At 37.2% G+C, this 13,174-nt stretch overlaps 1 protein-coding gene across 2 annotated transcripts in view; it reads right to left on the minus strand.

The window, feature by feature from the left end:
• Window positions 1-848: 848 nt before the first annotated feature.
• Window positions 849-13,174, minus strand: part of LOC150084252 (ubiquitin-associated domain-containing protein 2-like) — a 154,582-nt gene continuing 142,256 nt past the window's right edge. For both annotated transcript variants that reach the window (XM_090375128.1, XM_090375129.1), the window contains exons 9-10: window positions 8,241-8,293; window positions 849-1,496 (exon numbers count right to left, since the gene is read on the minus strand). In XM_090375128.1, coding sequence (XP_090231254.1) covers window positions 1,386-1,496; window positions 8,241-8,293 — 164 coding nt within the window. In that variant the 3' untranslated portion in view covers window positions 849-1,385. The remainder of the gene's footprint in view (window positions 1,497-8,240; window positions 8,294-13,174) is intronic.

Raw genomic sequence — 13,174 nt, forward strand, 5'->3', positions numbered from 1 at the left:
ACACTTTTGTTCCAGTTCTGTCATTTCCTCTTACTATTTCAATTGTTAAGATGATGTTCTGGGGTTACAATGGTTAAGATGATGGTGTATACCTGTTTTTAATGGTGGTCTACCTAGCTTGGAATGAATGATTGTATTCCACTGGTGTACGATGTTTAGAACAGTTAATTTTTGGTGTTATGCTCTTTTTGATATATGTGGAAATTGGATATGCGCATGTGGTAATCTAGTATCAATCTTTTGTGAAAGTATCTGGGTCCTCCTCTCATCTACTTAACATGTGACCAATGGAGTTAATTTCCTAAGTTAACCATTACTTCCCACAGGGCAGGGTGAGGTGTCCCAATACAAGGAGGATGGTGTATACCTGTTGCAGTAAATGTTAATCAGTTAATACCTACTTGAAGGGAACCATATTGTCAAAATTTAAACAACCAGTGCCTACTGTGCTCTTCATGTTGAATGAGACCATCCAGTATAAACACCAGATTTATCCCATCCTTTTCCAATGCCCAAAGTTCCTGTCAAGTAAGAACTGACATGTGCAAATAATATGTATTCTTCTTAAATATTTAATGCTTTAGTGCTACTTATTTTAAGTTTGAGACATCTGAAGCAAATAGCTTTGCACTGCAACATTTGTGAACTTCTCTATACAAGGCAGTCTATGCTAAAAGAAGGATTCTAGTAATAAGACCGGTTAGAAATATTGTGCATACCACATTTTGGTTACAGTACACTTACAAACCATGATTCCTGAATTATTAAAATTATCCAATCTTAAAAAAAAAAAAAAAAAAAAAAGGGGAAAAAGACCTTTTTCACTTTTTTATTTCACAAATCCAGGCAACAATGTACAGCTTTTGCATCAGTCTCGGACCAGGTGGGAAGGTGTGCCCAAAAATTCATTGGGCTTGCAGTAACGAGAAACTAGATTAAAAAATTATGTACAAATAAAAAATATATATCTTGTACACTTTCACAGTAGATCAAGTGAAAATTTCAATAACATAGGCATAAAATTAGCATGATAAATTGGCTTGTGAAAGTAAATCACCATCCGCTTTTATACAACTTTTTATACATATGAACAAAGTGTTGGCTAAGTCACTTCCAACACTAAAAATTTCTCACTAAAACCTCAATGGTTTGAAACCAGCACAGATAAAAAAGATAAATACTGTGTCAAAACCTTTTAAGTCTTTACATTATTCTTTCCTTGATGCTGTACGTTTTTTACATTCTGTTTTCTTGCATAAAAAATGACACTGCTTCCAGAGAGCTACATACATGAACATGTACAAGTGATAGTTTTTTTATTTACATTATCTGGCTCGGCACTCGGAAATAAGGCTTGTCTCCACTAATCCTGTTTTCTATCTATTTCAGCTCTCATTTAATAAAATACTAGTGGCAAGTTGCACATCATTATTAGAGCTTCTCAGAGCACGTACAACACTTTGCCGTTCAAATCCCATCTCCACAAGTGTCTGTACCTAGAATAGATATTCAGAATGAAACATTTTTATATTTAATTATAGTTTATATATAATTTGAAAACTGACCAGTCAAAAACCAAATCATAAATAATCATCTTTTTGCCTCCATATTTTATATCAACATAAAGCAATAGAATTCTATCACACTTAGGTTAATTATGAGGCAGAAGGTGTTTCACAGCTTAATTTATCATTCTGAACAACCACCATCAAAATACATATTAAGCAGTGTGTACACCTACCCTTTTCAAGTAACAGAGCACTCCTGTGACAGCAACCTGTGTATTTGTACCACACAATATTAAGCACAGGTGGGCAAATATGTAGGGATGCTTTATTGTGTAATTTGGTATAAGAATTGGCAAGATGAAAGATTTTATTTTAACACAGCATTGTAGTTGGCAATGGGCATGTTAGCACATGTATCTCAGAAACTGCAATCCTGGTGGGGTTTTTGTGCAGGATGTATCAGTATTGATCCAATAAAAAATGACATGCAGCCAACAGCAATCCTATGGTTGAGAACAGCTAGTTGTTGCAAAAGGTCAATGGAGATTGATAAGACATATGCAGAGTAACAAGGAAGGCTAGTTAGTGAGTTAAATAATAACAGAGGTAACCAAAGAGGCATTTCAGAACACAACCTGTCTTACTTTGTCATGGATGAGGTATTGGAGATGGCAACCAAACCAGGTTCCACTCTTCTCAGCAAAAAACAAGGGGGTTCAGGAATATCAACACTGGAGGATTGGAAAAATGTCATCCAGTCTGATGAATCTTGGTTCCTGTTAGTTTCATGCCAATGGGAAGAGCAGAATATGGAAAAACATGAGTCCATGGCCTCACCCTGCCAGGTGTCAACAATAGAGGCTGCTGTGAGCAATAATGTGAGAAGAGTTTTTGTAGTGCATACTGGACTTCTTGATACCAGTGGAACAACATTTGGATGCAGTTCATCTGGAGATGGACATATTACATCTTCACGGCTATAGTTTATCCATCTGTGATTGGGTTATTCCAGAATGATAATGCACTGTATCACAAAGCCATAATTACACAAAACTGAGTTCCGGGCATATGAGAACGAATTCAGTGGAATCTCATGTATATGATTACAATTCCTAATTGAGAATTTCATTATTAATACTATTACACAACTGTACAGAAATATACAATATCATAAGTAGCAGGACACCAACTGAAAAAATCTGTTTACAGATTAGATTTTTAAAAGTGTAGGATTTCACAATTGTACCACAGTTGCACTACTTCTCGTTTTAAAAAGTTCCTTATTTCAACCACAAATCCATGGTAATATTTCGAAATACTGATAATTATCAAAAAAAAAAAAAAAAATTATACAAGGAAGTGAGTTTAGTAATGATATCGGTTCACTTCCCCCTCTCCTTCAACCCATGTACTCCAGGCTAAACCACATACGAATGACATATTACATCATTATATTGCTACTTTTTTTTGTAGATGTCATTATTTCTACGTATACTCCTCTATGCAAAATAAAGTGTTCCGTGGTCTATTTGATTGTCTACATCAGTATATTATTAAGGGGGGGATGTTAAAAATTATAATGGGACACTGTCAGTATAGCATAATATCTGTAAACATATTCCACCAATTTATTTCTACATTCCTTCAGTAGAATAGTTTTTAATTGAATAACTGATGTTGACCTGTAGACTGTCACACATTTTTCCAATGCAGCCAAAGTGGTTCTACTAGGATCAGGTTGGGGTTCTGAATGGGCTAGCTAGCTCCTCAGTGTTATACTCTCACAAACTGCATTAGCATTGACAGAACATTATCGAGGATTTCACAATTGTACCACAGTTGCACTACTTCTCGTTTTAAAGTTCCTTATTTCAACCACAAATCCATGGTAATATTTCGAAATACTGATAATTATCAAAAAAAAAAAAAAAATTATACAAGGAAGTGAGTTTAGTAATGATATCGGTTCACTTCCCCCTCTCCTTCAACCCATGTACTCCAGGCTAAACCACATACGAATGACATATTACATCATTATATTGCTACTTTTTTGTAGATGTCATTATTTCTACGTATACTCCTCTATGCAAAATAAAGTGTTCCGTGGTCTATTTGATTGTCTACATCAGTATATTATTAAGGGGGGGGATGTTAAAAATTATAATGATACAAAAGTGGTTTACACTACAAATATGCAAAATTTATTTATTTTATTTTGATGTTAAAAATGTTTTTACTGGAGCTATTCCAAATATTTTGTAACAAAAAACTGTAATGTGAAAAGCGTTACGAAAACTTATTCCAGTTTAATTTATCTTCTACTGGACCAAATTTAATGAAATTTTGCATTACCTTAGCTTCACCTTAGCTCTATACTAGAGGAAAAACTTTCAAACCTCTGAAAATTGCAGTAGTTTTTCCAGGATAGTGAAAAATATGAACATGTGATCAAGGAAATTTTCTCACATAATAAACGAGATGTGTACCTATAGCATATCGTTGGAAAGCTAAGGAATTTAGAAACAGAAATACTAAAGTTTTAATATACAAAACAACTTTCGGAAACTGGGAAATGCGTTAATTCGGAAAAGCATCTAGTTTCAAGTCACTTAGTGTTTTTAGATTGAATGTAATTTTTTTTTCTTTACAATTAAACCGAGGCTGGAAAACAGTTCTGCACATTTATGAAAAAAATCTTCAACTTGGACATGTCATCAGATCTTTCAATAAATACTACACATAATGGAACAACTATAGATGGTGTATTTAGTTGTGAAATAAAATCTCTTCAATGTAAAAATTATATATCCTACTTCGTCAATTATATATTCTACCTCATCACAGACCAATACTTTCAGTAACCAATATGATTATTATTAATAAAATAAAAACATTATTATCCATGAATTTTATTAATATTTGAAATTTAAAACATTTTTAACGCCTGCCGATGACTCTTAAATGTAAAACATGTTAAATATGATAGTGACAGGACACCATGTAGCTGGTACAGAATTTATTTATTATTATTATTTTTTTTTTCATTATTAATTACGATTTTTCATGGAACACAGTTTGGGAAACACTGGGATAGATAATCTTCATAAACACGTGGCTACCATATTGATGATGCCTGAACAGGACTTAACTAATACATGACACAATATTACACTATGGACATCTCACTGAAGAGGTCAATCCTATAAATTATGACCTAATAATGACACATTGGAGATGATAATAGCAATTCATTCACCAACTAATGCTAATCCCAGTGGGCTGGGATAGGATGCTGACACTGGCCCTACACCAGTGTGAGATTGTTCCTAGGAACAAGCCAACCATCATATGGGTTGGACCTGCTGACTGCTTCTCACCCCACTCCCAGAGGTCAACCATGAAGCTCACTGTTCTCCCCCCAATTGAGGCTTTGTCTTAGCACCTTATCTCCTTCCTCCTTTGAGTGGCAGGGCCCCACTCAAGGGAGTAGTATCCATCTTTCCCATTCACCTACCAGGACACTCCTAGTTCATCTGTTTGAAATGTCTGATTATATCCCATTGCATTTCCATCCACTTGAAATTGAACCTGAAAAATTATGTTAATATGATAAATGAAACAAATAAATATTTGATATATATAATAATATTATCTTCACTATGAAATGTTACATGTGTTTCTGCATTTCTTTCTACAGAGCACACATTGTCCATATGCGTGTTCGGAAATGTCTGATTATATCCCATTGCATTTCCATTCACTTGAAATTGAAAAACAAAAAAGAAGAAATGTATGGAATTTCTAAAAAAAATGCTGAAGTTAATGTTAAAGCCACTGTGCTGTTATTATTTGGAAAAAGGATGGTGAAGAAACTAAGTTATGACAGTGAGATTGAGAAGGAGTCAAAAAACAGCTTCTGTCATAAATCTGGAGAGTAAGCAGGTGTACCATGGCCATTCCTGGAACTTTCTGGCCACACCTTATCCAGGGTGATTCAGGAGGAAATAGTAAATCTTTTGGGAGGTTATAGTATCGATTATTCTGTGTAAAAAAGTTCATATAAACGTGTCCAATTCTCAATGAATACAGAGATAAAGCTGTTTGAAACAGGCGTGCACACCTCCCTGAATCAGATGTGACCAAGAAGCAGTTATAACCTAATGCTGTTTGGTGTTAGGAATATTAAGAATGCTGCACATCTTCACACATGCTGAATATGCCGATATGGTGTTTGTCTATGGTTTTTATGGTGGAAGTACTACTGCTTCTTATATAGAAATATCATCAACAGTTTCCTAACAACAGAATACTGGATTCAAGAGCATTTACTAGTGTCTACACCAAACTGTGTGAGACTGGTACAGTTCCCAGCACTCATATTTCTTCTGAATGTGCAAGTGAACAAAATGTGGATGAAATAGAACACATTCTTCATTTGGTAGAAGGTAGTCCTACTATTAGCACATAAAGAATTTCTACGCGTATCGGTGTTCCACAGACAAGAGTATAGCAAACGGTTTTTTTTTTTTTTTTTGGTAGTTGTTGGCACATCGGCTTCTGTGGCCATAATGCACCTCCCAAGGTTTTTGTAGTACTTTGACCCAAGCCCGAGGCGGGATTCGAACCCATGACCTTTGGGTTGCCAGGCAGGCACTTTACCCACCCGGCTAGCCGGGTGGCTATCCATATCACATACAGTGGGTGCAACACCTTCAACCAAGAGACAATGCCCAGCAATTGGAATTTTTTCAGTGGGTAAATGCTAATCGCTGATTAATTCCATTAATATTGTTTAGTGATGAAGCTACTTTCACCTGTGACAATATCAATGGTGGTAAAACGAAAATCCACATGCCACTGTAGAAACAAATTTTCAACATCACTTCTCTGTAAACATGTGGTTCAGTACCATCAACAATCCGTTGATTGGGCCTGTTGTGTTACAAAATAGCCTTACAGGGCCCATTTACCTAGAATTTCTGCAAAACAAGTTTCCACTACTATTGGAGGATGTTCCCTTGGCTACAAGGATTGGTATCTAAATCAAACTTTCCCTGAACGATGGATCAGTCATGGTGGTTCCGTTCATTAGCCACCAAGGTCTCCAGACCTCACTCCATTAGACTTTTTTGTTTGTGGGGATGGATGAAAAGTGCAGTATACAATGAATAGGTGAATATAAGAGATGAATTGCTCACTTGAATTTTGGATATTTCTGCCCTCAAAGGAACGCCAAGAGGACCTCAGAAGAACAACACGTCATATGTGCATTGAGGTGGGATTTTCGAACATTTATTGTGAACTGTAAAAATTGTCAATTATTTGTGTTTTGTATCATTCAAAAAGTTCATAATAAATACAAACAATAAGTCATTTATTGTTCTTTAATACCTCTCATAATGGCTTTGTGCGTGCCAGTTCCAAACATCTGTATCTCCATATTCATTGAGAATTGGACACGTTTATATGAACGTTTTTACTGAGAATAATCAATACTATAACTTCCCAAAATATTTACTATTCCTCCTGAATCACCTTTATATTGTGGGATACAAAAAGTTCCTAGACTGATATTAAAAGTAACTAAATCTAGACATTAACACTCTCAAGGTGCTCTTGAGAAGCAACATACTTTTGTCACTGTTTAATACTGGTACAATTGCTGGTAACAGTTCTGGAACTGATTTGGTTGGATAGTACAGAAAGCAGCTTGAGTTGCCCCAATAACCTCTTATGATGTGATAACACAATATTGTTTTGCGAGTGCTTGTACAAGAAATGAACAGTGCTTGGATGCATTATGAAACAATTTTCAGTATTTCACTGCCCATCATTCTGGACACTTTTGCTGAATTCCCTCTTGCAGCCAGTGCAATACCTATATATACTTTTTCCTTATTTACAGTGGTACCTTGAGGAATCTCATTTGCATAATGCCATGATGGGTGAGAAACCCACCCTCTCTTCCTTTTGACCTATTTTACCAAAATTTGTCAATCATAGTGAAGAGTCACGTGATTAATCATGCCATGTCCGTGGATTGCAGTCAGCTCTAGGAAGGACCATCATCAGGCATTGTTATTAAACTGCCACACAAGTCAACATACACCTACTAAACAACACAATGCAAGTTAAAATCACTGCTTAAAATTCCATGACAACATCTATGTGAAATATTTAAAGTTTTTTGAAAGTTTATTAACAGCCACAATGCTGTTCTTCCTCCCCCCCCCCACAACTGAGGGTCGCTTGCCGTAGCACTTTTTCTCTTTCTCTCCTCCTTTGAGTGGTAGAGCACACTCAAGGGAGGGTACTCATCTTTCCCCCTTCACCATCATTCTCTTCTCTCTTTGAATCTAGAATGTCACTGACAAAGAACAGTCCAAATGTCAGTTCCAAATTTGACATTTTTCACACTCAGAAATCATAAAATGAATGCACTTTCAACGTAACTTATACGGCATACAACAGTGAAAAGTCCACTGTGTACTGAATGATTAACAAACTGTGTGTGTGTGTGTGTGTGCGTGCATGTGCACACAGATGCAGACTGAAAACCTGCAATTTAGCAACAGCAAGTTGCACTTTATTTACTTCATCTATTGACATCTTGCAGGTGATATGAAACTGATGATAGAAAGCTTTCTAACAATGTTTTCAATCTTTTAAAAAGAAAACCTGTTAGGCATTACCATATATTTTTTAAGAAACTGCATAATATTCATCACTTACCAATTCTTCTTCTTGTACAGGTGATATTATCTCAGGTTCTGGAGAGCCACCATCTATAAAAAAAACTTTTATTAAAAAATAAAGTTCTCTATTTATTACTTGTATATACAGTAAAATTCCATTACAACAAATACTATTTTAACTAAACTTTTGCTATAACGTCCTACTTCCTTTAATATTAATGCTTGATAAGTCATTTAAACAAAATAGTTCTGATGAAAAATTAAATACAAAAAATTATATTTCTACTGGTTTGCAGCAAAAGAAAATGAATGGCACCAAGTAACTCATATTGTAAATATAGCAAAAAATTCACTTTAAGGGGAAAAATGTAAGTTTTGAAAGATACAGCAAAAAATTTACTATCACATCCTTTACTACAATTTCCACATTTCTGAAATTAAGAATTTTTTTTAAATCCCCTGCATACCCACATATTTTCAATTGCATTACAGTTGAATTTTCATATAAATATGGGAAAAGCAACAATAAGTTGTATCCAGTGTACTTCTGAATACGTAATATTTCTTATAAATAAAATATTCTTTCTCTAAAATATACTCTCAACAAAATACCAAAACAGTATTTTTAATTTCATAGTATTGCTATTTCATCATTTTATTTATTTATTATTACTTTTAAAGCTAATATTTAGTAAGGTAAAACAGAAATTTCTATTTATATAAGCACAGCAAAATTTACTTTGAAAAAATTTTTAGAGATACTTTTTCAGAAAAAGAATTTCAGCATAAAGGGGAGTCTGCTGACGAGGCTACTAGAGACGGTCGTGTTCCAAGCCGCTAAGTGGATTTTTCTTATTTATTGATTTGAAATTATTGTTTTTCTAAAACTTTTGATTTAAATTTAGTAGTATAACATTATTTTGTGATTTTCTGATTAACTTGGTGTATTTATTCTTTACTCGGCCTTGTAATTGCATAAAAATATCGGTAAAGGTTTCCACGTGTTTCGACTCCGTTACCGTTCGTAATTTTCCCGCCATTGTGATACGATAGTTGTATGCCATACTAGATAGCGTTAGTTGAACTTCGTTAGCAGTTAAATTGTACGTTTAAATAAATACATATAACGACTTAGATTACAAACGTAATATAATTAATTATATTTAACATAATTAATTATAATTAATTAATAAATTAATAGAATCATGACTCAAACCAGAGCAGCAAAGCAAAAGTCTCAAGCTAATGGAAGCGCTGTGGCTCAGAGCAGAACTGAGGGGGGCAGTTGTCCTCTGACTCACAGCCTTATAAAATGCACTGTTTGCTTGATGTTTGCAGAGCAATCGGGTACAGGACATGATACTGCCAAGGGGGATGTCTTTGTGTGTGCGCGATGCAAGGAGTGTATCGATATCAGGCAACAACTCGGCGTTCTTTTGGGCCTATATGAGAGCTTGAAGGACAGGGTGGATGCCCTCGAAGAAACTAAATTGAGGGGCCCATCAAGCTCTCAGCTGCCCACATCAACGCCAGAGCTTGCACTTGGGCATCGCGTGACACAGAGACAACCCCCAAGGCAGAATGCGCTGGTCCCGAAGGAACTAGTAGTTGTTGGTGACTCTATTGTCAGGGAAACGGGGAATATGCTTTGTAAAAAAGATAGGTGGAACAGGACCAGGGTATGTCTGCCAGGGGCAAAGGTTGATGACGTTGTAGAGCGAATATCATCTTTTAAGGGCACAAAAGGTGATATAGTTGTACACGTTGGCACTAATGATATTAAGAGTAGGAGACCGGCAGAATTACTTAACAAGTACAGGTCACTGTTGAACAAAAGCCGAGAATTAGGGTTGAATTTGAAAGTGTCTGCAATTCTGCCCAGACACGATAGGAGGGAGTATATGATGAGAGCCTTGTCGATCAATTCGGCCCTGGAAAGATTGTGCAAGGCTCAAGGGGTAGAATTTTTTTCAGCCTGGACTGTACTTGTTAACAGGAGAGATTGCTTCTACAGGGATGGGATACACTTAAATAGAAAGGGTGCAAGAATATTTGCTGATGCTGTCGAGGCAGTGTTAGGTGGGTCGGATTTTTTGATTTGGTAGTTGTTGGCGCATCGGCTTCTGTGGCCATATTGCACCTCCCAAGGTTTTTGCAGTACTTTGATCCAAGCCCAAGGCGGGAATCGAACCCGCGACCTTTGGGTTGCCGGGCAGGTACTTTACCCACTCGGCTAGCCCGGTCGGCAGGTGGGTCGGAAAACTTCTAGCTTTGGGGGAGGCAAAGACCAATAGATTGACAGTAGCCACTGGCAGAGGGGAAAGAGATTCTTGCACTGCTTCTATTAGAATGAGCAGAAGCCTGAAAAACAAGATGCATGGTATTTCAGAGACTGCTGGGAGCCATTGCGGTACAAGTAAACACATGGGTTGTGTTAGGGTAGCTAAGAATAGAAACAGGTGCAGGTATACTTGCGTGTACACCAATGCTAGGAGTTTAGTAAATAAATTTGATGAATTTGAGGTATTGCTCAAAACTTCAAAGGCAGATATTGTTGGGATATCAGAGATGTGGTGTCACACAGATATAAGGGATGCAGAACTGCAATTTGGGGAGTACAACGTCTACAGAAAGGATAGACAGGATAGGAAGGGGGGAGGGGTTATGCTATTAGTTAAGAAACACATAAAAACCAAGGAAGTGAAGCCAGTCGACATCGCTGGACAGTGCAGTGTTGAGTCAGTTTGGTGTGACATAAGCATTGGGAGATCAAAATTGAGAGTAGGAGTGTGCTATAGGCCTAATGACTCTGATGAGTATAATAAGGAACTGTACAGGGAAATAGAGTGGGCCAGTAAATCAGAGAGTCTTATAATGGGAGATTTTAATTTCCCAGATATTGACTGGAATTTGGGGGCTGGTTACTCACGCACTAGCAGAGCTTTTGTGGATTTATTGGATGATTGTTTTCTACATCAGCATGTTCGGGAGGCAACTAGAGGGAGTAATACTCTTGATTTGATTATCAGCAGTGATTCTTCATGCATTAAGAATCTGCAGATAAATGAACCACTAGGTGGCAGTGATCACAGTGTGCTGAAGTGGGATTTACTCAAAGAGGTAACTACCATTAGGGGTAAAGGGAAGGGTTATTGCTTCCGTAAAGGCGACTACGATGGACTGAGACAGTATTTAAATTCTATACAGTGGGACCAACTGATGATGTTACCAACAGCAAATTCAAAATGGGAAGCATTCAAAGAACTTATCTTGGAAGCTACTAGGCTTTACATACCAACTAAGAAATATTGTTCAAGGTTTAGGCCAAAATGGATGTCAGATGAACTAATGAGCAGAGAAGAAAAATGCATGGGATACTTACAAATTAACACATGACACAGAAGCCTATGATAGATACAAGTTGATATGCAACCAAGTTACAAAGGAGGTTAGGCAGGCGAAGGCAGATTACGAGAAATCCTTGGCAAGGGATGCAAAGAAAAACAGCAAAGAGTTCTTTACTTATGTAAACTCTAGAAGGAAGGGGATGAATCAGATTGGTCCACTTGATATTGATGGGTCAACTGTTGATGATCCTGCTCAGGTAGCTAACAAACTAAATGAATATTTTGCATCGACATTCACACATGAGGAGTTATTCAGCAAAGGGAATGCCAGAGGTGTATTCAACTCTAGCAGTAAGCTACAGAATCTTGAAATAACTGGGAGTAAAGTGGAGGAGAAACTGTTGAAGATAAACACAAGAAAGGCACCCGGGGTGGATGGGATCTATCCAGTTATATTAAAGGAGGCAGCAAAGGAAGTAAGCAAACCCTTAGCCATAATTATGAGAGCTTCCTTGGACTCAGGGGAGGTACCCATAGACTGGAAATGTGCAAATGTGACCCCAATTCACAAAGGAGGATCAAAGGCTGACACAAGTAATTATAGACCTGTGAGCTTAACTTCTGTTCCAGGAAAATTAATGGAGGCACTGGTTAAAGAAGCACTGCAGGATCATTTAGACAAGACTTCAGTTATAGCTCAGACAGCATGGTTTTGTTAAGGGGAAGTCTTGCCTGACCAACTTGATTGGATACTATGATGCAGTCACAAAAGAACTGGATGCAGGGAATAACTTTGATATTATATACTTGGATCTTAGAAAGTCTTTTGATACTGTTGCACATGGAAGACTGCTACACAAATTGGAGCAGTGTGACATTGGAGGCAAATTGCTGCTATGGATAAAGGGGTGGTTGAGGGGGAGAAGACGGAGAGTGGTAATCAATGGACACTGCTCATCGTGGACTAATGTTATTAGTGGAGTCCCTCAGGGCTCAGTGTTGGGTCCATTGTTGTTTTCTGTATTTATAAATGATATTGATGATGGTATATCAAGCTTAATGTCCAAGTTTGCAGATGATACAAAGGTTGGCAGGGTTGTCAAGGACACTACTGACACTATGCTGCTGCAACAGGATCTGGAAAGGTTGAGCAGATGGGCTGAGAGGTGGCAAATGAAGTTTAACATTGACAAATGTAAAGTACTACACATGGGAAACAGCAACCCCAGAGCAACGTATCAACTCTGTGGTACTACACTGACAGTGGTAGAGAATGAAAGGGACTTGGGGGTGATTGTGCAGGCAGATATGAAGTTCTCTGAGCAGTGCAGACGGGCTGCAAGAGTAGCTCATGGAGTATTGTCAATGATATACAGGAATTTTTCCAGCAGGGATAAGGAGGTGATTATTCCATTGTATAAGGCAATGGTCAGGCCACACCTAGAGTACTGTATACAGGTCTGGAGGCCTCATTTCAAGAAGGATGTAGAGCTGCTGGAACGAGTACAGAGAAGGGCAACAAGATTAGTGAATGGAACAAAGGGGTGCTCTTACGAAGAAAGGCTTAAGTTTTGCAAATTACAGTGTCTGGAGACTAGGCACCAGCGAGGTGATCTGATAGAGG

This window comes from Mastigoproctus giganteus, chromosome 6, assembly GCF_048544385.1.
Source record: "Mastigoproctus giganteus isolate SK-2022 chromosome 6, ASM4854438v1, whole genome shotgun sequence".
NCBI lineage: Eukaryota > Metazoa > Arthropoda > Arachnida > Uropygi > Thelyphonidae > Mastigoproctus > Mastigoproctus giganteus.